Source organism: Zonotrichia albicollis, chromosome 7, assembly GCF_047830755.1.
Source record: "Zonotrichia albicollis isolate bZonAlb1 chromosome 7, bZonAlb1.hap1, whole genome shotgun sequence".
NCBI lineage: Eukaryota > Metazoa > Chordata > Aves > Passeriformes > Passerellidae > Zonotrichia > Zonotrichia albicollis.
Window position 1 is genome coordinate 37,278,298 of NC_133825.1, and position 25,089 is coordinate 37,303,386.

Sequence of the window (25,089 nt, forward strand, 5' to 3'; positions counted from 1 at the left end):
TGCCTCACACAGCCTGGGGACACCTCATAGGCAGCACCACTGGACCCCCAGCCTGTCTCCCTCTGTTTCCTACTCATCCCACCCCTCTGCTGGCTGTGCCAAGCCCTGGGGCTGGTTTACATGGCCCTGTTTTTGTCATAGCTCTCTGCTGCTGTTGCAGAGGTGAGTTTGGGGACCTGAGTGCATCCACCAGACCCCTGCCTGCCCCAGCAGGCTGAGTCCATCTCCCTGCTGCCTGCCCTCCACACTCCCCTGGCCCTGGGCTTTGGAGCATGGGTTTTGTGGTTAGCTGTGCCTGTGGAGCCTGTGCCATGTGCTGGCCACCTAGAGCACGGCCCTTCCTCCCAGTTACCCCGTGTAACTGGGGTCTGGGCTCTCAGGAGCTGACAGAGCTCTTTCTCTCCCCTGGAAATAGTTAATCCAGTGACACCTCCACAGTGCAGACCACCAGCCCTGCCTGCAGCTGGCTCCTGCCCATCCTGAGCCTGCTGATTGCTTTTGTGGTGGATGTGGCCAGCAGCAGCCAGGCTGCACAAGGGACACTTTGATTAAAGCCTCAGACACTGCTCAGGTGATTTTCCTCAGCCTGGCCCGCTCTTTTTGCATCTGCAGCACGTCCCGGTGAGATTGAGACGTGTTGCAAGGGATGCTCAGCATTCTGGGGTGACTTTGCTGCTGTTTGTGTCCCTGTTCAGACACACTCACTGAGGTATCTCAGCAGCCATGCACCCACAGCAGGGCACCTGTCTAGGTGTGGGCAGGAGGGCAGAGACCAGAGCCATTCCTGCTGCTCCTCCCCTGGCAGCCTGCAGACCCCCAGTGCCCAGAGGAACATTTAGGGGAGGATGTTGTATTTTTCCCAAGCAGAGAAAGGCTCAGAGGCTGTGAATCCTGGCAGAATGCCCAGCCCTCATGTCTGCTACAGAAAGGAGCTGTAACCAGCGATCAAGTGAGTTGTGTCCCCCTTTTTCTACACTCTGGGGTGGTGGGATATGTTAGCCTGGGCCTGGGGCTGCCCCAGCCTCCCCTGTGGTACCCACCAAACCTCCCAGCTTTCCCCCTCTGCCCAGCCTGGCAAAGCATCTCCTGCTTGCCTGCTAGAACAGGAGCACTTAGCTGGGATAAAAATAGCCATGTTTGCCTCCCAGTGGACCAGGGATGGCAGAAGGTGAAAACTTCCCTGTGCAGCTCTGCTGGGCTTGCCACATGCATGGCAGGATGGACCCCAAGGACGGTGCAGTTGGTGGGTGAGGGTGGGCATGGATCACACAGAGCTCCCAACCCACTTCCCTGGGACACTGCTGGTCCCCAAGGCAGCCAAGGAAATGTGGGCACGCACGTGGTAGAGAGGCTGGAGGGGGGAGGCTGAGGAGGCCAGGGAGCAGCAGGATGGACAAGGCCAGGAGTGCAGGGGCTCTGTGGGCTGGCCAGCTCCAGCTTTGCTTGTCAGGCCGAGCAGAGGGGGCACTGCCGGAGCTGTCCCGGGAGTTTCCCTCCGGGCAGGCAGGGCAGGCAGGCTCTGTGCATTGGCTGGGCCACGGGGAGGGCTGGGGGAATGTGTTTAGTTCTCTGAGCATTTCTCCACTGCGTTTTCCTTGCTAAATGGCTCTTATTTTTAGATCCAGGCAGTTGCTAAGCATCACTGCCTCGCTAAGGCGGCTTCTTTCATGGCTTGACACCAAAGCACGCTGACAACATGCTGCCTCGTGAGCACGGCCCTCCCTCCTCTGCTCTGGATTCCCTCCTGCCCTGCGGCTCCCGTGTGCCCGGCTGGCATCAGGCGGGATGCTTTGCCTCCTCCCGCAGCCCCTGCTCTCCTCTGCCTCTCTGCATGGGTGAGACAATGAAGGGAGGAGCGCTGGGAAGCGCTGGGAGCTGGACGGGCTCTGAGATGTGCCCAGGACCCCTGTCACGGTGCAGTCAGTACTCAGGCAGTGGCATGACAAAAGCCCCTGGCTTTGTCCATGGACGGGACTCTCCAGCACAGTCGGCATCCCCCGGGGATGGCTGCGTGCACAGATGGCAACAAATAACCAGGGGCAGCGGCGGGACATCGAGTTCCCAGTGCCAGATGTACCGGTGGGCTGTGAGCTCCTCTCTTGCAGCACCGTGCCTGTGGAGGCCTCCCCGAGTATGCAGCTGCTTCACCCTTTCCTTGCGGCTGCAGGAGATGGAGTAAAATCCTGCTAAAGACTCCAGCCCTGCATGGAAAGCCATGCTCGGGATGGGGACGGCAGTGGGATCCACTTCTGTGCTTGGCTGCAGGCAGAGGGACCTGGCCGCCTTCCCCACCCCTCTCCTGCATCTTCCGACCCTGCCCATCCCCTCCGTCTCGGGCCGGTTTCTCATCCAGCCTCTCCCTCCGGGCGGAGGTGCAGCAGCCCCGCGGGACCGGCCAGGGCCGGGGTTTCCCTTCCTGGGGCTCGCACGGCGCAGCCCGGGATGGGCACTGACACTCAGGGCTCGGGGCACCATCGCCCGCCCGCAGGCGGGTCTGCACCCCTCCTGCCCCGCGCCTTCTCCATCTCTGTCCCCTTCTCCGTCCCTGCGCGGTGCCTGATGCCCGGGGCTCTCCCGAGCCGCCGGACACAGCACCTGGCGCGGTCCAGAGCAGCTCCCTCCCTGCCTGCCTCTTCCCGGGAGCGCCCCCGCTCTCCGCCCCCCGCCCGTGCCTCAGTTTCCCCGCGGCGGCGGGGCCGGGCTGGCGGTTCCCGGGAAGAGGCGGGGAAGGACGAGAGGGAGGGGGCGGCGGTGCCCAGCCCCGGCGGCGGCGGGGACCGGGGCGGCTGCGCGCTCCTGCTGCCGAGCCGAGCCGTGCCGAGCCGAGGCGAGCTCCCGGCACCGCCGGCCCCTTGGCGCTGCCGCGCTGAGCGGCGCTGAGCGGCGGGGCGGGGGGAGGCGGCGGCCGCGGGCAGCCCCTGCCCGCCGGCGCAGCCCGTGCGCCCCGTCGCCGTTCCCCCCGCCGCTCGGCGGGGCGGGAAGATGCGGAGCAAGGGCAGGAAGGAGAGCCTGTCCGACTCCCGCGACCTGGACGGCTCCTACGACCAGCTGACGGGTGAGTGCCGCCGCCGGGGAAGGTGCAGCAGCCACTCGGACACGGCGCGGGGCGGTCCCGGGCAGCCGCTTCCAGCCCCGCTTCCAGCCCGCTCCCTGCCCCGCTTCCAGCCCCGCTTCCAGCCCCGCTCCCTGCCCAGCTTCCAGCCCCGCTCCCAGCCCCGCTCCCTGCCCAGCTTCCAGCCCCGCTCCCTGCCCCGCTCCCTGCCCCGCTTCCAGCCCCGCTCCCAGCCCTGCTCCCTGCCCGCTCCCAGCCCCGCTCCCTGCCCCGCTCCCTGCCCCGCTCCCTGCCCCGCTCCCTGCCCGCTCCGCTTCGCCGCACGCCTTGCTCGGGAGAGGGGGAACGGCCGCGACCCCGGCGCTGGAGCAGGGGATCAGTCCCGGCGCCCGGGGGAGGGTGCTCCGGGGCCATAGGGCTGGTCCCAGCCTGCAGGGGCTGTCCCGAGGCAAGGAAAAGGCCCCGGGCGGGGGGTGGAATGCTGGGATCGCTTTTGGCCGCCCCCAGGTTCACACTCCCGCACTGTTACGCCCAAGCCCCTCGGGACGCCAGGGTCTGGCGCTGGGCTCTCTCTGCGCCCTGGGGTGGCACAGCAGCATCCCGGCAGCAGGTTCCTCAGGGAGGACAGGAGCAGGTTCCCCAGGGAAGACAGGCTCACTTCACTCAGGAAACCCCAGCAGCACCACGGTGCCTTCACCATCACCCGGTGTCCCCTAGAGCACCCCTTGAGATGTCCTGCCCCTGGATGGGATAGCTGTGGGACTGAGAGGATTAAGACAACCCATTTGTAACCCTATTGTATTCCCCTTCATCCGCTGCCCGGTGAGGGAATTGCCGAGCATCCCACATCCCACAGCATCTGTCCATCCGTCACACCTCATCTTCCACTGTCCGATAGGGAAGCAGCTGGGCTGGAGCTCACAACACCCCTCCTTCCCCACGTGCTCTCCGCAGATCAGGCCAAATCCTGTCCTCTTTCAGGGCCTCTGTTGCAGCTGTGAAATGGGGCAGCAGTTCCCTGCTGCCTCCTGGGACCCCGAGGGAGCTGAACCTTTCCTTGGCCAGTGGGATTCGGTGTCCTTGTGCCGCAGGGAGTGTTGTGTGGGCACAGGCAGCTTCCCCGAGTCCTGGTGATGTTTTTCCTGCTGAAGTCTGGATGGGGTGGATTTCAGGATTTGCTCCAGGATTTCAAATAGGTGGTGGTAGCAGAGCAGGACCTCTGCTCTGCTTTCCTGAACAGCCCCACACATGGGAAGCACTGCTTACTGTCTGCCCAAACGTGCTGCAGGGAAGATATTTTTGAGCTGTGTAGGAACTTGGAACCCACACACAACTTTTGGTTTCTCCGGTAACTTTAAAATGTCCATATGGATTTAAATCAAATCAAAGTTAAAAATAAATTCCAGTCTCTCCAAGACTGAGACCTTTTATGCCGGGGCTTACCTCTGAGCCAGCTGTGCAGCAAACATGGATGGAGTGGAGTTGTACCACCATGCAAGTCCCTGCCCACAGGGATGGGGCTTTGGGGAACAAGGGTGGAAATATCTGCCTCATTTCCCAGAGTGGGAAACACGCCCTGTAGGGCATGTCACTCATGTCCCATCTCCGTCAAGCCAGGGCAGAGCCTGCAGTAGCACCGTGGAGGAGAGGGAGCTAGTCCCAGATTTCCCCTGAGTTGGCTGAATGCATTGAAGCTGACCTCCCCCATGCAGGGAAAGCTGTCTTTCTCCCAGAAAGTGTGGAAGGGATGCAGGCAGGAAGGGGATGCAACCTTCACTCTAGGAAGGGTTTACTAGCTTGACGCTGTGCCTTCTAACCTGGTCTTGGCTCTCCTGATACCCTGGAGATGTGGTGAGGAGCTGGCAGCTCCACAGGGCTGTAGCAATGCCCTGGGGTGAAGCTGGCAGTGCCTGTGTGGGCTCTGTGTGCAGACAGGAGGGTTGCTGGTGGCACCTGCTGTTTGGTAGCTCAGCTCTGCTTGGGGTCAAGCATGAGTGGTTTGGGGTGTTCCTGCAGCTTTGGAGACCCCCATCCACCAGGATGTGTCAGGCGGCAGCCCCACAGCAGCTCCAGTGTGTTCGGGGACAGCTCCACAGCAGCTCCAGTGTGTTCAGGGAGAGCAGTCAGTCCTGCTACCTCCCATCACTGCCCAAAATCATGGAGCAATGTGATTCCCACCTGTGCATGCCCACAGAAGGGTTAGCACACCCACTTCCAGAAGGAGAGGGGCTAAGCAGGAAGCAGGACCCCCATCTGTGTCCCCATTGTGGACACACTCCACGATGTCCACTCATTTTTAAATTTAAAAAGCTGTTGAGAATGAGGGTGCAGTGAGAGTCCCCACCCCCTGCAGCATCTCCAGAGATGCCCAGCTGCCCTGGCTGTGTGGGCACGTGGATGTGTGTGTGAGAGGCCCGAGTGAATGAGGACTGCCTGTGTGTGAGCAGTGGGGAGAGCAGCAGTGTGTTTCCTTGTGCAGGAGAACACAGAGGGGCTGCGCTGGGTGAGCCAGGGTGGACCCTGCCTGTGCTGACCCTGTGTGTGGCAGGAAGCAGCAGTGCCTGCCTGGCTGCTGAGCCTGAGCCTGGGCACCCACCTGGTGCTGAGGAGGGAAATGTTTAGGTTACACACCAGGAAATTAAACTGGTCCATTTCTGGATATTTAGATGACGCTAGCGAGAAATAAAAGCCATCCATAAATTACATTATTCCTCCTGCCTCTAATGGCATGAGCAATTAGTGTGCAAGCAGCGCCCAGAGCCAGTGTCTCAGGACTGCTGTGGCCATGGCTCTCCATGCAGGAGAAATGGGAATCCAGAGCCACTTGGTCCCGAGAAGTGCAGGTGCCACATCCCTGACCCTGCATGCCGGCAGTGTGAGAGGTGAGTGAGCTTGGAGAAGGGTTTCCCTCCCGCCTGATGCTCCACAGAGATGTGTGGGTGTCACAGCTGCCCCGGCTCCAGATCTGGAACAAGGGTGGGTGGCCTGGAACTTGTCTTACCCCGTTGGACAAACCCCTCCCAGCCATGCTGTATCCTATGAGTGGGACAGCATGTGCCAGCACAGGGTCCATATCCAGGCTGCCTGGGGTGGGGCAAGGCCCCTAACTGCCTTTTGGGAAAATGACAGATTTATCTCCAGGGCTGTTGGGTCCCCGAAAAAGGGTTAGGAGGCTCACTTTTCACCCTTGCTTTTTCACCCCTGCTTTTCTCCTCCAGTTGTCATGATCTGGGGACTCGAGCAGCCGCTTTGCTCCACCCCAAAGGCAGCCGCAGCGTTTGCAGGGTTGAGCAATTGCTGTAGAGATCATCTGCAGAGCTTTGGGATGCTCCTGTCTCCAGAGGCACAGCTGATGGATGGGGACTCCCCAACTCCTAGCACTTCTAGCAGCCCACCCTGTGAGATGGAAGCCTTAGGCAGCAGCGCAGCAGCAGCACAGCATCTGCCTGAGCTCTCCTCCCCACCTCGAGGGAGGGTGTTTCAGAGGTATTTCTCCTCATGGCAGTAAGAAAGGAGAGGTGGGGCCAAGCTGTCCCCCACAGACACATCAGAGGGAGAACAGTGGGAGCAGGGTTCCAGTCCCTGCCGTGGGGTAAAGCTGAGGAGCTGTGTCCTGGCAGTGCTGCAGGAGGGCCCCAGGTGATGGGCAGAGCCAGGCCTGTGCCAGGGGCTTGTTCTGCTGCTGGCAAACCCCGCAGCTCATTGTGTCTGCTCACAGCCCCTGATCAGCCAGCTGGGGGAACATGTCCACCAGCTTGCCATGGCGTAGGACTTCATCTGCATGGGGCATAATTTATTTCCCAGAGTGTGGAGGAGGTGTCAGTGGTAGCCTGTCCCAAATAATAGCGTGTGTAGGGGGAAGCACTGGGATCTGCAGCTGGAAGATGGAGTGACAGGATCATTGGGTGGGAGCAAGGGCATGGACAGGCAGGGACTGGCCAGGAGCTCAGCTGCAAGTGTGCATGGCAGGTTGTGTGCTGTGCCTGTGTGCTGGATGGATCCCAAGGAGAGGGACGGGTGGGAACTGTGCCCAAAACCAGCTCACCCACGTCCAGAATAAAGGCCCTTCTCTTGCCCAGTTGCTTTCTTGAGAACAGCCCTGCACAGCCCAGTCCTCATGGGTCTGGCAGGGCCAGCTACCTGCATCCCTCTGGTCACTGTCAAGCATGGGTTGTCCCCTCCTCCTAACAGCAGCCCTCAGGAGAGGTGACTGCCACCAGTGTCCTTCCCCTGGGTGTCTGACCCATGGGAACTGTGTTGCCCATCCACCTGCTCCCCTGCTAACCTGCCTCCCCTCCTGCTGCTGCCCCATGCAACCTCCTCTTCTTGCCACTCCTGCTCCTGCAGCCTGGCAGTGAGGCTGGGCTGGAAGCCACACTGACCCTCAGGTCCCCGAGCTCCCAGGAGGTTCTCTGCCAGGGTGGGGTGCTGTAGGGAAGGGTCTCCCCTCGTGTGCCAGGTGAGGGGCTCCCATGGGTCATCTCTGTGCCAGAGCGCCTGCCCTCGGTGGCTGCTGCACCTTCCTGGGGCGATGGGACTGCTGCCTGACTCTGCCTCATCTCCGTCTGCTGTCTCCCTCCTCCTGGCACCTGTACCCTCTTCCTCTTCCCTCTTTGCTGTCCTGGCTTGTCTGCAGCCCTCTGATGCTGCTGACTTCTCTCTCATGTGGTGTTGTGGCATTGCTGAGATCCTGAGGGTCCCTTATGGAAGGGATGCTGCTCCCAGCCACACACAGGGCAAGGAGCATGTGAGTGATGCTGCTGGGTGCCACTGCTCATGGGCAGGTTGGATTTTGCAGGTGGAAGGGCTGGAGCTGAGGTTTTGGCAGCCGCTGCTGCATCCCTGCAAGCAAAGGCAGGTTGGAGTCCATGGGGAATTGGTGGCACAGGATTAATTGACAGGATTAATTGACAGGAAGTTGCTGGATTTGGTTGGGCCGGTTAAACAGCTGATTTCTACAGATGCTGATGCATAATTCATGGATTGTTGCAACTTTGGCCAAGGGATACAGCTCCTGCTGCACAGGGCTGGCCATGCACACCCTCTTTCACCAGGTCTGTGTCTGGGCAGAGAGTTTTTCCTCACCGTTGGCCATTTTACAACTGGAAAATGTCTCGACTTGGTAGTGCTGTTCTCATACTGTGTGTTGTGCTGGAACCAGTTGCCCTCAGAGCTTTGGGAGCCAGTACACGAGGAGGTTTGGTCCCTGGAGCAGACTCTGGTTTCTCCCAGGTGTTCTGGGTCCCTATGTCCCAGCTGGACCTGAGCTTCCTGCATTAACAGCCCAGATGTCAGTGGGTCACCCCAGCCCTGAAGGACAGGAGAGACCCCATTCATGGAGCTGCCTCTGCCTCACTCCTCATTAGTGATGTTTTCATTAGGGGAAGTGGTTTGGTTTTGTTTAAGCCAAATTGCTGTGCTTGGGAGATGATAAATCCATCTGCTGCAAATCGCTCTCCTGCCGCCGGATCCCAGCCCTGCTCTCTAATCACGCCGCAGATAAATGAGCCCTCAGTGAAACCAATCTCCTGTCGTGACTCGCCGGGGGCTGAGCTGGGTGGTCTGATGCCATGGTGAGGGCTCTGCCTTGAGCTGGGGAATCACAGCCCTTCACTAACACTGCAGAACGCTGAGGGGGGTTATTGCTGAGCAAGTGAGCTGCTGGGGTTGTTGCGAGCGGCTTCTGTGGGAGCAAAGGGGCAGAGGAGCCCCTTTTCCGTGGGGCAGGGTCTGTGGATGGGTGCAGGGGTCATGTTCAACCTACTGTCCATGCCAGAGTGCTCTGCTGGCAGCTGGGGCTGGGTGCAGGCCATGCCATGGGGGTGAGTGGCAGGATATGGGGGACGAGTGCTCCCAGCGATATTCCCTTTGAGGGCTTGGCAAATGTTCTGTGGCAGCCGGGCTCTGCTGGGCGGGAGGCTCTTACTGGGGTCCTCCTGTCCCCGAGCTGCTGTGGCTCTGGCTGCTTCTGGCTTTTAAGTTAACTTGTCTTCCTCTTCAAATGCAAAGGGGTGGTGCAGCCCCTGGGGAGCAGCGAGAGTAATTAGCTTGTTTGGAGACAGAGCCCTGCAGGAGGGAGCTGGGGCAGGATACTGCTGCCTTCAACAGCAGTTGGCGGAGATGGGGATGTGGAGAGCTGCCGCCTTCACTGCCTCTGAACCTGGGCTGCCTTGAACGTTTCCCCTGTGGTCCAGACAGGGCTCGTCACCTATGGACCCTGCTGGGCAGGGAAGGCACTCGCTGCCCTTGACGTGCACTTCTGTGTCTGTGCCTTGTGTGCCTCTCCAGCCCCAAAGGCTCAGCTCATCAGGTTCCAGCCCCATTTTGGCAGGAAGCACTCTGCTTTTGAACCTATTGGGTTGGAGATCCCTTCTGTTTTGGGAGCTGGCACATCTCCCAACCCGAGGTTGGTGTTGTCATTGATGCTGGGGACTCTGGGCAAGAAGGTCAATGTCCCATCCCTGCTGCTCCTGCTCACTCCACCTGGGGACATGGGGGGCCTTGAGAGGTCTGCAGGACGTGCAAGCAGGAGCCCCACTCTGAGCATGTGTGATCACCCAATTCCTGCTCCAGCTTCATGCACAGTGAGTGTTTTAGGGGTTGTGCCCTGTGCCAGCAGGGGCACTGCACATCCTGCCTGCAGACAAACCTGCTCTGCTGGACCTGGAACGGGCAGATGGCTTTGTCCTGGTCACAGGGAGGTGTGTGGGGTCTGGCTGCTCACAGAGTCTGTCAGGGACCGTGCAGCAGCAGCAGCAGTGCCTGTAGGAAGGCAGGGAACACTCAGAGCCCCAGGGGGTGGCAGTGGAGATGGACAGCTTCACCTGAGGTCCCCTCTAGGGAGCAGGTCAGGGACAATGATGCAGTGACTAACTCATAGGTGGGGTGGTGGCACAAATCTGCTGCCTTAGCTCTGCCCTACTGAGAGCTGGATGGATTGGACACCCTGGTCTGTCCTGTTGTCCCTGTGAGACACTTCCCATGGCTGTGACAGTCCTGCTGGGAAGGGGCTCTACAGTCTGAAGAAGAGGCAGGCTTCTTGGCAAGACGCTACCATGAGAGACTGGCATGGCCTGTCATTGAGCCTGTGGGGCAGAAAGTGGGACCCTGCTCCTGGCTTAGGCACTGACCCCAGCAGCAGAGCAGAGATGCACCAAATCCCTTACCTGTCCTCTTCCCATTACCAACCACGTGACTGGACACCAAAAAGTGCTTTTTAGGGATGGAGTATCATTGGTGATGGTCTGGCCAGGATGAGAGTCACAGGGAAGAGGGGTTTCCTTCACCCAGATGGGGAAGGTGTAGCCCTGTGAGATGCCGAGAGGCACCAGAAAACTCTCACACCCATCAGGAGCCTGGTCAGGAGCCAGGGAAGAGCCATCTGTGTGCTTTCACCAGTTCCTGCAGCCCATGCAGTGGTGGGGTGGGATGGGAACCGGCCTGCTCGCTAACAAGATTAGACAGGCGAGCCATTGCTCTGGCCTTTGGTTAATCGCTTCTTCTGAGATTGAATTTTTTAAAATTGCATTGCTTACAGAAAGCCCCTGAATGGGTTTAAAGGCAATAATCCACCCAGCCCTCTGTCCCTGCAGAGCCCCCCTGGTGCTGCTGGGCCGTGGGTTGTTGGAGTCCCCGGTGTGTCTCCACAGGTCTCTGGTGTCCCCAGGAGGTGGCTGGCAGCACTGGCTCTTGACAGCTTCTGATTTATTCCAGGAGGGAATATGCATTAATTTTTAATGGTATGATTTATTGAAGTCTCCAGAGGTGAGGGAGAAGGGACTGGGTCAGATGCCAGGCTCTGTACTGCAGCCCATGTGGCAGGTCCCTTTTGCTGTCCCCCCACCTGCTGCTGCCTCAAGGGCCATCTGCCCATCCTGCTAGACTCCTAGGGGCGTGCTGGATTGGGGTGGCTCAGTGATGTGGTACAGCACCCCCAGCACTGGTTGCACTTGGTTGAGGTCTTGTCTGACCCTGGAGCAGGGAGGGACAGCTGCTGGTGCCAGGTTCTGGGGTCGCAGGACAGGTGGAAAAGGGGTGTGAGAAAAGGGGCTTGGGCAGCACAGTAACAGATGTTCTAATATGCCGTGGTTATGACTGATCCCAGCATCTCTTGGAGGCATCTCAGCCCTCTCCTGAGCGGTGGGATCTGTCCCTAAGTGCCTCTTTCTTTCCCCTTCACTCTGCTTCCAGCAGTTGATCTTCTGAGCCCATCCCCAGCCCTCTGCTGATCATGCTGACCCAAACAAATTTCCCCTGAGCCCGCCCTCCCCGTTTGCTTCCCCTCCATCGTGCAAAGTGAGTCACTCCCGGCACCAGGAATCATTCATGTCATTTCCCCCTTTGCCGCAAAGTCATTAATGCGAGTGGAATAATTTGTTGCATAACGGAGAGGATCAGCGGGAGCGCTGCTGTGGCGAGGAGCTCCTGGCCCTGGCCACCCCTGCCCTGGGAGAGGGCAGCTCCATGGGAGGGATCCTGGTGGTCCCACAGCTGCACCAGCCTGGCAGCAGTGGGGTCGCATCCCTGAGGCATTTTTCCAAAAGCCATCATGTCTTGCCTGAATCCCAGCCAGGGGGATGGACCTGTTTGTCACGGCCTTGGTGTCTGCTCAGCCTCACACAGATCCTCTGAAAGGGACGTGTTCCAGCTCCCCCACAGCGGCACAGGCAAGAAGTGTCCCCTGCATTGTTCAGGGTGTGTATTGTGGCACTCTTCGTTCTGGCCACATCCCTGCCTGCTACCCACTCCAGCTCCTCTGAGCTCCCCACACTGTGGATGTCACAAGCGCTTCCCACAGCATCCAAAATCCCTCCTGACTTCTTGCTCCAGACCTGGGACCCCAAAGTGTCCCAGCAAGGGTGCAGGCAGCTCTGGAACTGCTCCCAGTGAGTTCCCAGCTGGCTGTTTTTGGTGTAAACCCAAGCACAGCTGGCAGACCTCGCAGCCTCCCAGGCAGAGGGCTGCCCAGAGGAGACTCTTGGCACCCACCAGCCAAGGGTGTGGGGGCTGAGAGCCTGTGCTCGAGGGATGCTCGCTGTGATTGTGGTAGATCCTGTGTCCCCCCTGCATACTGAGGGGGAGAAGGGAAGGAACAGTGCTTTAGGTGATAAGAGCATTGTAGAGACTGCTCCTCCTCCCCAGGGTTAATTTCCTTCTATCCCACGCTTGGCCAAGCATTAATTTAAGGATGCTGTAATGGGAGAGGGAGAGCGTAAGAGGATTGGGCTGAGGGCAGGACGATTTAACCAAGGGAAGGGATGTGGCTGGGGCTGGGGGCTGCACAGGCTCTGATGGGGCAGGATGGGCAGGGAATGCTGTGCTCTCCTCAGGACTGGGGTGGGCAGGGAATGCTGTGCTCTCCTCAGGACTGAGCCACCCTGATGTGTCCCAGCTGCCACTGTGATGGCACCCATGGCACCCTCCAACAGGGAACATGGAGTGAAGCTTTTCCCCTCCTCAGGGAGAGCTGCTGGTGGCTGGGGAAGGACAGGGCTGTGAGCTGCTTGTGTGCACTGTGGCCATGCCTCTTGTTCCACCATCTGTGCTTTGTGTGAGACACCAGGCAAGGTTCAATCCCCAGCCTGGAGTGACCCAACAGGAGGGCATCGTGCCTGGATGGGGAGACTGGGGGGAAGGAGCAGGCAGAGCCCCTTTGGGTGCCATGTCCCAGCTGGGACTTGGTGCCCTTGGCTCAGCTGGGCAGCCAGCCTCTCAGTGCAGGGGCTGCTCTGAAGCAGAAAGGGGAAGAAGGAGATGGTGTTTAATATTTCCAAGTGACACACTGAAAACCTGCTGTTCCTTGGGACTGGTCATCCCCCAGCATCCCCCAGGAAGGGCTGGGATCAGGGTCATCCCACTGCAGAGTAAGCTGGAGAGAGAGGCTCTTTTGGGACCACATCCATGGAGGCAAAGGAGCCTTTTCTCCTCCTCCATCCCTCACAGACTCCAGAGCCCCACCTCTGCCCTGGACCACAGTGCCAGCACAGGGATGTGGGTCCTAAGGGACTGTGGTGTCCCCCCAGCCCCACATCATCCTGTGCCTCGCTCAGCACTGTCTGTTTCCTCAGCCTGCCCTGCTGTAATTGCAACCTGCTGTCACTCTCTGGGTAATACAACTTCTCTTTTATCATTGCTTAATTAAATACTGGGGAAGTGAGGGGCTGGTGACCCCTTGATTGCTGGGATGAACAGCCCAGTGGCTCTGAGGAGGCCTCCTCGGGCTGGCAGAGGAGCTGGGTGGGGATGGCTGTGCCCTGGCCTGGACAACAGGGCTGAACATGGGGTGCCTGCATGCCCTTGGGAGGGATGAGGTGCTGGCTTTGTTGTTCATGGCGCAGATGTTTCCAGGCCAGCCCTGAGGAAGTGCCCTGGATGTGACCACTGACACCTGTCTATAATTCTCCCCTCAGTCTGGAGCCTTTCCCATTACCAGGCTGGGAAGAGTGTGTGATCAGCTGCCTGCTGCCAGGCCAGCCACCTCTGCCTGCAATGAGCTGGTGCTAATGAGGGTCCCTGGCAGCTGCTGCCAGGTCAGTGGTCTCTGGCAGAGTATCTGCCAGGCTATCCCCATGAGAGCAGACACATGGGCCCTGCTCAGCAGAGCATCCTCAGCTGTGCTGTTGGTCCTCAGTGCAGACGTGGCTCCCTCTGCTCAGTCTCCATCCTTTCCTCATCCCTCTGCTCTCTGCCTTTGCACTTTCACCTGAGGCTGGTCCCAGCTTGGGCACTGTCAGAGGTGCACTCCAGGTACTGCCCCTGTGCCTTTCTGCTCTGGGTGCTCCTTATTCCCCATCACAGCCACCCCACAAGCAGTTGCATCAGTGGAGATGGGTCTGTTATCACACCCTCAGGAGCAGGATGTGGGCCTGTTTAAAACCACATGGGCTGGGGTGGTAGGAGTATTCCCCTGGGCACTGCTCATGCTGCTGTGATGGATCAGGGGGCAGATGCAGACCATGTCTGACTGGGAAATGCCCCCACTTGAACAGCCCTGGCTCTTGGGCTCCTGGCTGGGAAACCATCAGTCTGGAGCTAGAGCAGGTTTAGGGGCACTCTGGGTCTTTGTGGCAGGATGTTGTGGGGAGCTGCTGTGGTTCCGTGCTGATGTAGGGGTTGTGTGCAGATGTGGGAGCATGGGATGACCTGCATGCTCAGGGGAGCTCTCCTCCTGGTGTGCTGCCCGTGCTCACAGCCTGTCCCCCTGCCTGCCCTGGATTTGCAGCTCCAGGCTCGATGTGCACAGATCAAAGCCTGGGGCCATCTCTCATCTTGGCTTACTCGGGTCCCGCCTGCCCCAGCCCGGAGTTCCTGCGGGGGAGGTTGGAGGTAATCCCTGCAGACTGGCTAATTACAGAGAACCTCTCACTTCCTGGGAACCACGGCAAATTGTCCCTCGAGCCCTGGCAGCAATGGTACAAATCTTCCACTAATTAGACTTGAAAGTCCTCCCGTGAGCTCAGACACAGGATGGATATTTGATTATTAACATATTTATTTCTGAATCTCTCAGCAGGTCTTGCACCGGAAGCTTGTATTCCCCCTCCATAATTGCCAGGCACATTTATTCCTATCAAGAGTGCCTGGGGGCTCCAGGGAGGGGGTGCTGCTCAGGTCTGTGTGCTCATTTTTGGGATTATCTCATTAAGGTGTGTAGAAGAAAAGCTGCTGATGCTGAGAAGTCTTAGGCAGGAGCAAGGCTCTCAGGCTCTGCCCCAAGCCTCCCAGATGGGATGCTCCTGACCCTCCTGCCCAGCTGGGAGCCCAGGTATATCTTCACATGTGCTCCCAAGCACAGTGGGCAGGCAGAGGAGGGATGAGGATGGCCCAGTGGTGCAGGTTTGGTGCTGGGCACCATAGCCCACAGAGCTGTGGCCATGGCACCTCCAGGGAGAGCATCCCTCCCTCCAGTGGAGGCAGATAAGTTGCAATGGAAACACTGTCTCTGAAACAACTGAAAATAGCTTTCCTGTCCCCAAAATGTCAGTTTAAAAAGGCAGTATTTGGCCCCCCCCGGGTTGGCAGTCACCTGAGCGGGTGCCCTGGAGATACTGAGTGGGCGGCCCTGCTGCCCCGTGGGGCAGAGAGCAGCAGGGTGGAAGGCTGAGCCATCCCTCAGGGTGCAAGTGGGGAGAGGGTCAGTGCTGGCATGGGGGGCCATTAGCCCAGCCATGGGGATGTGCTGTGCCTTGGCTTGGGCTGCAGAAGGGCACAGGTGGGCTGTGGGCTGTTGGAAGGGCAGCACTGACCTCGTGTGTCTGCCCTGCCCTGAGCCACCAGGTCCACCCTGCCACCTCTCCAGGGGCCTCAGGGCAGTGCTGGGGTGTTGTTGGCGTGGGGGCTCCATGGGCTTGGTGAGGAGCCCTGGCTCAGGACCTCAGCCCCATCTCCACACCACTTTGCCCTCCCACCCTGCCTCGTTGCTGTGTCTCCCTGAGCCGAGGGCACGCTCCTCGTTACAGCTCTGCAGTTATTAATAGCAGCAAACACTCCTGGTGCCTTCAAGCCAAGTCCATTCTGGGGGAGATTCCTGCCATTTGAAGCATCTTTTCCCTCTGGGCGCCTTATCTCCCCGTCCCAGCTGTGCAGGCTGCGTGTGCGGAGCCCCTGGCTGAGCGGTGGCGCCAACAGCCCGTGTCACTCAGTGTGACAGCGCCCGCCTGGGTGACACAGGGGGTCCCACTCCCGGCCCAAGGCAGCCTGAGCTGCCTGAGCACGTGGGAGCGAGGTCGTGTCCCAGCCTGTTCCCACTGTGCTTCCTCCTGTCACCCTGCCGAGACTGATCTGTCGGTGGCCAAGCGAGCGCTGATTGCGAGGAAATGAGCCTGGTGCCACCTCCAGTTTGCTGGAGCCCAACCTCTGTGTGATTGCACAGAGCTCATTAATCTGCCACCATCACTGTGGCTTGGTGTGGGGCGGTGAGGGTGGCCAGGCTGCAGAGATGCTGAGGACCATGTCCTCTCTGGAGCAGGCTTGGGAGCAGGGCTGGCATCACCTGTGACCAGGATGAGATTTTTCTCAGCTTCTCAATTCAGGAGACCCTGGTGGTGATTGGAATGGGTGCTGGCACGGGACTGGAGCTAGAAATCCCTGCTAATTTTCATGGGGTGCCATGGGCATGGAGCAAGGTGGGCATCTGAGGGGCAGAGAGATGCTGCTTTGGGATAAGGAGGTGCTGTGTCTGTGCTGTGCCCCAGTGTGAGCTGTGCACCCCTGTACAGCAAAGTGCACACTTGTGAGGGCCACGCTCTTTGGAGCCCCTGGGTGCTGTGCTGCCTCACTGCCTGATACACCCTGCGTGCCCCCAACACTGCTGTGCTTTTCAGACACAAAAAGCTCTGAGATGCCCCCCGATGGTCCAGGCGGGTTATGGTTCTTGCTCACAGCTGCTGCCTCGATGTGTCAGCCCTATAACCAGGGCTGGGTTCAGCTCCTGGCTCTGCTCCCTTCCCTGTGCTTCTGTTTCCCTGCAGCTCTGGTGCAGTTCTCTGCCTCCTGTTGCAGGACATGGAGATGCTCGGGGTGCACCCCGGGAGCCGGGCCAGGGTTGATGGAGCCGTTCCCCCTCCTGTTCACGGGGTCAATGGATTATTCATTCCCTGGCAGGCGGGGCGTGTCTGTGGCCGCCTGTGTGATGCCAAGGGGGCCGACATGACGCCGAGCGCAGAGAGCTTTTCTGTGTAAATACCTAAAATATTTAGCAGAACTGACGAAAAAAGATTCGGCAGCATTCGGGAGCATTCAGTGTCTCAGTGTAATCTGGATGCCTGAGGGCCACCACGAGGGTTCTGGGGCTGATGGACACGCCAGGGTGGACCCTGTGGGGCTCTGACTTTCATCTTGGCCTGACGCACACCACCCAAGTTGGTGGTGGAGTTTGTGTCTGTTTGTCTGTCCAGCCACCCCTCCATTGGGTCTTTCACTTTGTCTCTGCCATCAGAGAGGGGGGTGCCCCATCCCTTCCCTGCATTGCAGGGATGCTTTGGCATGTGCCATCCCTAGCTGGTGCCACAGAGCCAGGCTGCTGCCCCTCACCTGCTGCCAGGTGGGCACTGCATGGCCAGGAACCAGCCCGGCACAGCGCTGGGCTGGGCTCCTTCCCTGGCAGACAGATCACGTCACATGCATTTTTTAGCAAGATCCACCAGCTGAGAACGAGCTGAGCTGTCACTGCACGTTTGTGATCAAAGCCAGACGTGCCCTGGCAGCCTGGGGAGAGTGGCCCTGCATGCCATTCCTCTCTGTCACAGTTTGCTGGGCACAGCAGGTTGGGGACCCAGCCATGTCACAGGTTGCAGGTAGGTGCCCCTGCCTTCCTGAATGTGCCAGGATGGTCAGTGCCCTCCTGCCTGCTGAGGTTCAGTGACTCCTGACCCGATCAGCTAGGGATGGGTGCAGTTATGGTGCAGAGCTGTTGTTATGCTTCATGCACAGTCCTACATCCCAAAAATTGCACCTTCTGCTGGCAGTCAGAATGAGGTGGGTTTGCTGGCAGCAAAGATTGGGCTACAAAAGGGTTTGTGCTTGTCTTGGGACGTGTTTTAGGCCAGGTTTACAAGTGAGCAAGCAGATGTAAGGGGTGCAGGGAGCTGTGGCCAGCTCTGGATGGAAAAGCACATGGAGCCAGCTGGCTGTGACAATGTAGGGCTGCCCTGCGATGAAGCCTGGGCTGCTGGCAGCTTTTCCTTGGCCTTTGCAAGCTCGTCCTTTCATGGATGCTCTCAGAGCCTTGGCAAGGCAGGAGCTGAGTGCTGGCCCAGGATCTGTGCATCCCAGGGCCAAAGGCAGGAGGGGCTAATGGTTAGAGCACGCAGCTCCTCCCAGGCCGTGTGCCCCGCTCCGAGCCTTCCTCCTCCTTCTCGCTGCATCTGCTGCTGCCTCTCGGCCGCCCCGGTGCTGCGGTGGGTGCCTGCGGTGGGTGCCTGCAACAGGGCGGTGTTGTGTGTTTCCCTCTGCAAGCGCAGCAGAGCCCTTAGGCTGCGCTTCGCTGTGACAGCACATCCCATGTCAGACCCGCTGCAAATCCTGACTGCTAATAGCTATGCAAATTACCTCATTAGCTGCTTTATTTATTTTCTCTGGCATCACGTTTTCAGCACTTCCCCCAGGCCCGGAGGCTGCGGTTTCCCCGGGCTGGGAGGAGGCAGGAGCAGAGCAGCAGCACGCAGGGCTGGCTGGACCGAGCCTTCCTCTGCTGGAGGCAGGGGTGTTGGGATCCCACGGAGCCACCCACCCCGATGTGGTGTATCTGGAACAGAAACTCATGGCTCCTGAAGCAATCCCTGCTGATGGGATGCCCGCTTTCTTCTCCCTCATGGTGTCCTGGCTCTGGGGTGAGTCCTGCTGAGCTCTCCCTCCAGCCAGGACCTGCTTTGTCCCTGCCAAGCAAATGTGGGTCTGGCATGGCTGGGATGTGTATGCCCTCCATCCGAAAAAAAAAGTGAGTTTGAATTATTTAGAGAGAGAACAGAGCATTTGCTCAGCTGCTCTGGACCTCAGTGGTGGGCTGAGGCTTGGCACAGGGTCGCAGGATGTCCTGCATCCTTCCAACTCTGATTATCCTTCCTTGGTAATGGAAATTTTCCTCCTTCCCACCCTGGTTGCCCTTCCTCATTACTGGAAATGTGCCTCCCGTCCTGACAGCCCTTCCTTGCTGAGAGAAATGTTGGCATCTGCTTTCTGCCAGCCACAGGATGACTCCACAGAGCTCACAGATGCCCTGGCCAAGGTGACCCTGGGCTGGGACCCTTCTCTGCTGTTGTCCCTGAGGGCTGTAGCCCAAGTTGAAATACTTTGAAGCCCAGGCACCATCCAGGGCTGGCACAGGCACAGACAGTCTCTGACCACCAGCTCAGCATGGTGCCCCTTGGTGATGTGCCTGTCACATCCCTGTGACATGCTGGATGGTAGGCACATCCCTACCCATGCTGGGTGTGCCTGCAAGCTCTGCTCTTTCCTGGCTGCATTTTCTAAGGGTGTTTATGTGCCCACGACATCCATTACAGTGAATCAGGCTTTGCATGGACACCAGGGGACCCACACACTGGTGTGATGACTAGTATAAAGACCTTGATTCAGCCACTCCATGGGCTTGTCAGTGCCATGCTGAGCTGCCTGCAAGCATTATGTCTTCTCCCCCATCCCCTTCTGTTTATCTTTTATTTCCTCCCTTCTCTTGGCGGCTGTGCTAATGAATATTTCATGGCCGGGAACCAGCGTGAATTCCCCCGGCAGCTCCCTGCGCTCCCTCGCCAGGTACAGCCCGAGAGTCGGTGGCTGAGGAAGGATGGATCTGCCAGGAAGCATCTCGGGAGGAGAGGGCCCGGCTAGGGAAGGAAGCGGTGGCTCTGCTGCGGGCAGATGTGCCGTGTCCCCCTCCTCGGCGGTGTTGTCGCTGTCCCTTCAGCCTCCGAGGGATTGCCTGGGGACCGCGGTGGCCGCACGTCCGTGGTGGCCGCATGGCCTTTACGGTTCCCGTGCATCTCTCACACGCGTGCAGGGCCACGCTCCGACACAACAACACGTGTCCTCTGCTGTCCCCCGTGTGCCATCGGCTGCCACCGCCGTCTGAGCGAGCCGTGTCCCCGGCTCACCTCCCGCCGCTGCGCTGCGCTGTGCCGGGGCTCCTCTCAGCGTCGGGCGGCGGCACCGCGGCCACACGGAGCGAGGGACAGGGAGCGAGGGGCACTGAGCGTGGGCAGTCCGTGTCCCCACCCATGACAGGGAGTGTCGCATGGCCTGTACTGCCCGTCCCGGCTCCTGTGCTTCCAAGCCGGGGTGTCCCAGCGCAGCCCCCAGGCAGCCATAGGACTGGGGCAGGGAAGTGCGGGACTGTGTTGTTCTTCAGTCTCTCTGAATTTGCCCTTTATTCCCTAAGCCAGGCTGGCCCCGGTGCAGGCTCGGCATTAGGAGGTGCGGGCAGTGTCTCTCTTTGCCAGGGTCAAAACACATGGGGGGACCACGTGCGGGAGCTGGAGGCAGAGCTCTGGGCCACAGCCTTCCTCCTTCCCATTGCCGCACCTCCAGCAGCGGTGCATCCCCTCTGGGGGCCCAGCAGATCCTCTGGGGACACAGGTTGACACTAAGGATCTTTTTGGGAGATAATTTCCTTTGCCCACAGTGAGGCACTCTGGAGAATGGAGCTCACCTGGGGCTGCAGCTGGGGCAGGGCGGGGGAACCACTGCCCTTCTTAATCAGGGACCTGGTCTGGGAGAACCACAGGCTGGGCTGTGGGGCAGGAGGCTGGCAGGATGCACCCTGCAGTGCACCCGTGGGTGGATGTGACCCAGGCGGGGTCTTTAGCGAGAAAAGTTGTGTAGGGATGGGCTCAACAGCCCTGCCTTGTGGCTTGCGTTTGATTTGTGCCGAATTCCTACTCAGCTTTCCAGGGATGAGCAGGATCAGTGACCAGGGTGGCCAACATCTGCTGATCTGGAAGGGACTGGGGGTCCCCTGTCCTGCATGGCCATCACGGCCAGGGGGAACAGGGTTAGGGTTAGGACTTGCATGTCTCACCCACCCGAGACAAGCTGGGATGGAGTGACTTTCCCTGGCAGATGGGAACTGGCTGTCACAGAGCTGGATGGTGGGGCTTGGGATGGATCTGCAAACTTTGTGTGCTGCCGCGTACTGTGGGCTCTGGCACCCTCCTGTGGCTGTTGTGTCGCCTGTACTGTCTCCCGCGGGCCTTTGGGATGCTGCAGCTGCCCTGGTCTGGTGTTTGTGCTGGCTGGTCCCCGTAGCACTGAGGACTCTGGGTGTTTACAGGATCTGGCCTTGTATCAACAGCTCATGGGACCTGATCACTGCAAGAAACTGTCCAAAGTGTTTGTGTTGTGGGGTTGAGCCAGGAGCAGAGCTCCTGGGTACTGTAGACATGGATGAGGGTCCTAAACCCCGCACCTGTTCCTGGAAGGTGCCAGGAGTGAGCTGGGCACTGCTAGCTCCCCAATCTCTGAACTTTCAGCTGGGGGCAAGAGGTTCACAGGGTGTTGCACTCACAGATTGTCTCTACATCTGTGTCTGTGTGCTGAGCTGCCCAATCTGCCTCAGCTGGCCTGGGCTGGCCCCTTCCTCTTGTGAGGTTGGTGTCCCTAGCAGCCCTTCCCTGGCCTGGGGTTCTGTGGATGTATTATTAAAGGGTTGCATGTCCCTGCTGTGCTGTGTGTTGTGCCTTGTTTAGGATCTCTCCAAACGTGGCTCGGCTGTGCAGTGGCCAGTGCAGCATCCCCTGCCGCAGGTCCCCTCCCCCTGGGACACTGTCCTGCTGTGGTGTGGGGACATTGCTGGCCCTTTGGCAGTGTATAAGAGAGGGGGGCAGACAGAGGGCCTTGGTTTGGAGGGGATGGCCTTTCTTTTGGGGAGCAGGAGGTGAGGCTCCCCTTTGCCAACCCCAGTACAGGGTTGGTGGGAAGTGGTGGTGCTCTTGCCCCTTCCCTTTGGACTCCTTGAGGTATTGGTGGGGACTGGACAGTCTCGCTGTTCCTGGCTGTATCATGGCTCCACCCTCTTTTCCATCCCTGAGGGAACAGAAGCTGTAATTTCCATCAGGTCCCTTTTTGTTCACTTCCTTCCCTATTAATAAGAGATGAAATGTATGAGATTATAGCGTCTGGACGGATTCAGAACTGATAGAATCCTGCTGCTGTGGGGTGTGAATACACTGTAGACACAGAATACAGCTGGGAAAATGGTCTAGGGGAAGGGATGTTGTCTTGAGGCTGCACAGACCATCTCAGGCTGGCTCTGGGAGCAGGGAAATCCCACTGCCACCACACTCCAGTCTGTCTGCTGGCTCTGACATACTGTGCAAGTCAGCAACTTGCTGCCAGCTGAGCTTTGGAGTGAACAGCTCATAGCCTGGGTGGTCTCAGAGTCTGACTCCTCTTCCTACTACCCTTGCATCCATCCTTGTCTCCTCCCCTGTGTGGAGCCAGCAGGAGTGGATGCCTGGAGATGCAGGACACTTGCAGGGATGAAGGACAGATGCCCAGGGATTCAGGATGCTCACAACACTTGACTGTGGGAGTGGGTGGCTCCTGCTCGAGGATGCAGGATGCTCTCGGTGCTGGCTTCCCTCCGGAAGGAGCATCCTCGCCTGCTCTTGGAGAGAGGCGGCCCTGGGATGCAGCGGTGCCTCATTGGTCAGCGGGACCTGTGGAGTCTGCGGGTTGCCATACCAACCTGCCTCTGGTTCCCGGCCAGCCGGGGCGTTAAGTGCCGGGTCGAGCCGGTGCCAAGGGGCGGATCAGGAGCCGGGGGCAACCTGAGGCTCTGCCGGCCGGGGAGGCGTCCATCGGCCTCTGCCGGAGGGCTGGCTGGCATCGCCGGGCTCCCCGGCCCCCCGCATCGCCCCGGCTCTGCTCCCCGCAACTTTGCGGCCGGCGGGAGGGCACGGCCCGGGGGGCGAGCCGGGACATCCCGCTCCCTCTCTGCAGCCCCGGGAGGGGCCCCGCCGCCCAGCTCCGTGTCCCGCTGCCCTCCCGCACCGGAGCATCCCCGCGCAAAAGTTCCCGCTGCCCTCCCGCCGCGGGGAGCGGGGCCGGCGGTGCCGCGCTGCCGCTGCCCGCCCCGCAGCGACGCCGATGCCCGCAGGCTCGCTCCGGGCACAGCGGCTCGGGGCTGCCCCGGGCATCGCCCGCTGCTCGCAGGAGCCGGGGGCTGCCTGGCGGCCGGGAGGGGGTGCGGCTGGGTCCCTCCCCAGCGCTGGGAGCTGGAGCCATGAGCCACTGCCAGCAGCGCTGCAAGAGGCAGCTGGGCCGGGTGATCCGCTTCTTCTACCAGTTTGTCACCGGCACTCTCTCCCAAGGTAGGTACCGTCCTGGGGGACGCGGGGTCTCTGTTCTGTGGCTGGGGATGTCTGTCTGGTGAGCTCTGTGGGGTTATCTGGGGAGGGGAGAAATGCTGCTTAGAAATGCTGGTGGAGGGGTTGCACTGAGCTCCGTCTGGAGCAAAGCTGAAGATGGCTCCAGGAGGCAGCAAAAGCCCCTGAAGGCCCCTTGTGGACCTGGGGTGAGGGGAATGTTTTATTTGGGGAGGGGACTGATGCAAAGTGGAGCATGAAAGAACTGCTGTACAATAAATTGCAGCTGGTCTGGTGGTTCCTGACATGTCAAGGAATCTGACTCCTCTGGGGCTGGAGCCATGCCCTCCACCTAGGTGGACAAAGATGGGTGTGCCCTGGGTGTGCCCCACAAGCCAGGGCAGGGACACACCCTGGTGCCTGCATCTGCTGGTGCTTTTGTCTTGGGATGCTTGGTCCTGGGGACAGAGCTGTGTGTTCCTGGTTTGATGTCACTGCCATGGCAGGACCCTCACCCCTGTGCCAGCCCCTGCACTGCCCAGAACCTCATCCTCTGGGTGTGAACCCAGCACCACCTCCTAAACCCAGTGAGCATATCCTGGGGAGGTCATCATGCACCTGTGTGTGCTGGGAATCTCGGTGTGCTACTCCCAGCCCTGTCCCTGCGTCCCTGTGCAGGGACAAAGGTGCCATCCCCATGGCCTTGCCCTGCTGAGGACCACTGGGCTGCCCCTCTGGGCCCCAGCAAGCTGGGGAGGGATGCACCATACTGTGAGTGCAGGGAAAGCCTTGTTAGGCCAGTGTGGCAGCGTCACGCCTCAGGGCAGGGCTGGGACTTGCACTGCTCCTGCCAGGACTCAGCCTGCCTGGAAAACTCCTCCCGGGTTTTGTCCCCTCCTTGCCTGGGGAAACCATGGGTCTCCACAGCCTGTGCCCGTCCTTGGGGCCAGAGAAAGGCAGGAATAGCGTGGAGCCCTTGGCACAGCCCAGGAGGATGGGATGTGGGAACAATATTTGACCTGTGAGCTGTGCCCAGCTGGCATGCTGCCTTCCTGCCCACAGGGACCCAAGCCCTGGGATGGAGGCTCCTGGTCAAAGCGGGGCACAGTCCCCAGGCCCAGCAGCATGCCAGGCTCTGGAGGCTGGGTGTGCCACACGCAGTGCCAGCTCCATCCCCGCTAGCTGGCTCCACTGGGCACCAGCCAACTTGCCTGGAGTGGAGGGGCAGAGGATGAGTCAGCTGAGTGCAGCCCAGGGCATGAGGAGCAGAGCTGCAGGTGATGGAGCAAAGAGGGAATGGGACCTTGGGATGCTCCCAAACCCCATCACCTACAAGGATATCCTGCAGGTCCTTCTCCCAGTGTGCTGGGCTTTACAGCTGGGTGCTGTGGCATTGGGACTGTAGCAGTGTCCCCTGGGACTGAGTTTCTGGAGTGACCATGTGTGGTGCTGAGCAGGACCAAGGGCTTTCCCTCCAGCCCTGCTGGGTGTGCATGGGATTGGGATGGGCACAGAGAGCATGGTTGGCTGTGGGGAAGCCTCACTGTCTTCTTGGTGTCCTCCCAAGCTTTGAGACAAGCCCAAGTGGGGTGAAACCCAAATCTGGGCAGCTCTGAGTTGGGTGTGGGATGTGGGGCTTGCACAGCCTTCTCCCCTCTGCAGCTCCCCTTCTCCTCAGCTGCTGCTCTGATCCTTGGGTCACCAAGATGCTGACCCCTCTCTGGTTGTTATCCTACCACCTTTTGGGGGACAGTGACCCCCTGTCCTTCCTGCAGAGATGAAGGGGGTCTCCTGGAGCTCACTGCAGAAGGCACTGGGTGCTTGACCAGGTGGGCCTGGGGCAGGGGGCCCCTGGCTGGGTGCCCTGGGGAGCTGGCCAAGGACGGGTTGCCAGAGAGGGCAAAGAGAAATGACTCAATCAATTAACCAGATTAAAACTGTGACTTCACCTCCCAAAAATAGCGTTTCACCAATATTTTAATGTGCTTATTAATAATCTGCTCGCGCTCTGATTAGCAGCAAGGTAATAAGGGATCAGCTTTAACCTAAATTTAACTCTCCCTAATGGATGATGGCCCCGAGAACCAAAAAAAAAGGAGAAATTCCTATCCATCAGGCTGGCCCCCCGGCAGGTCAGGAGCACCTGAGACCTGGGCAGCAGCTGCCCAACTGTGCCCAGGGACCATCACCTCACTGTGACCCAGCAGGTCCCGTGGCACATTTTGTGGAAGCAGTGTC

The 25,089-nt window shown here is 59.6% G+C and overlaps 1 protein-coding gene across 2 annotated transcripts in view; it reads left to right on the top strand.

Moving 5' to 3' along the window:
• The first annotated feature begins 2,695 nt into the window (after nt 1-2,695).
• Nucleotides 2,696-25,089, top strand: part of KCNIP2 (potassium voltage-gated channel interacting protein 2) — a 43,725-nt gene continuing 21,331 nt past the window's right edge. Inside the window, exon 1 of one of the 2 annotated variants that reach the window (XM_074545107.1) lies at nt 2,696-3,055. In XM_074545107.1, the coding sequence (XP_074401208.1) occupies nt 2,983-3,055 (73 nt within the window). In that variant the 5' untranslated portion in view covers nt 2,696-2,982. The remainder of the gene's footprint in view (nt 3,056-25,089) is intronic. The other variant, XM_074545105.1, reaches the window with a different exon arrangement.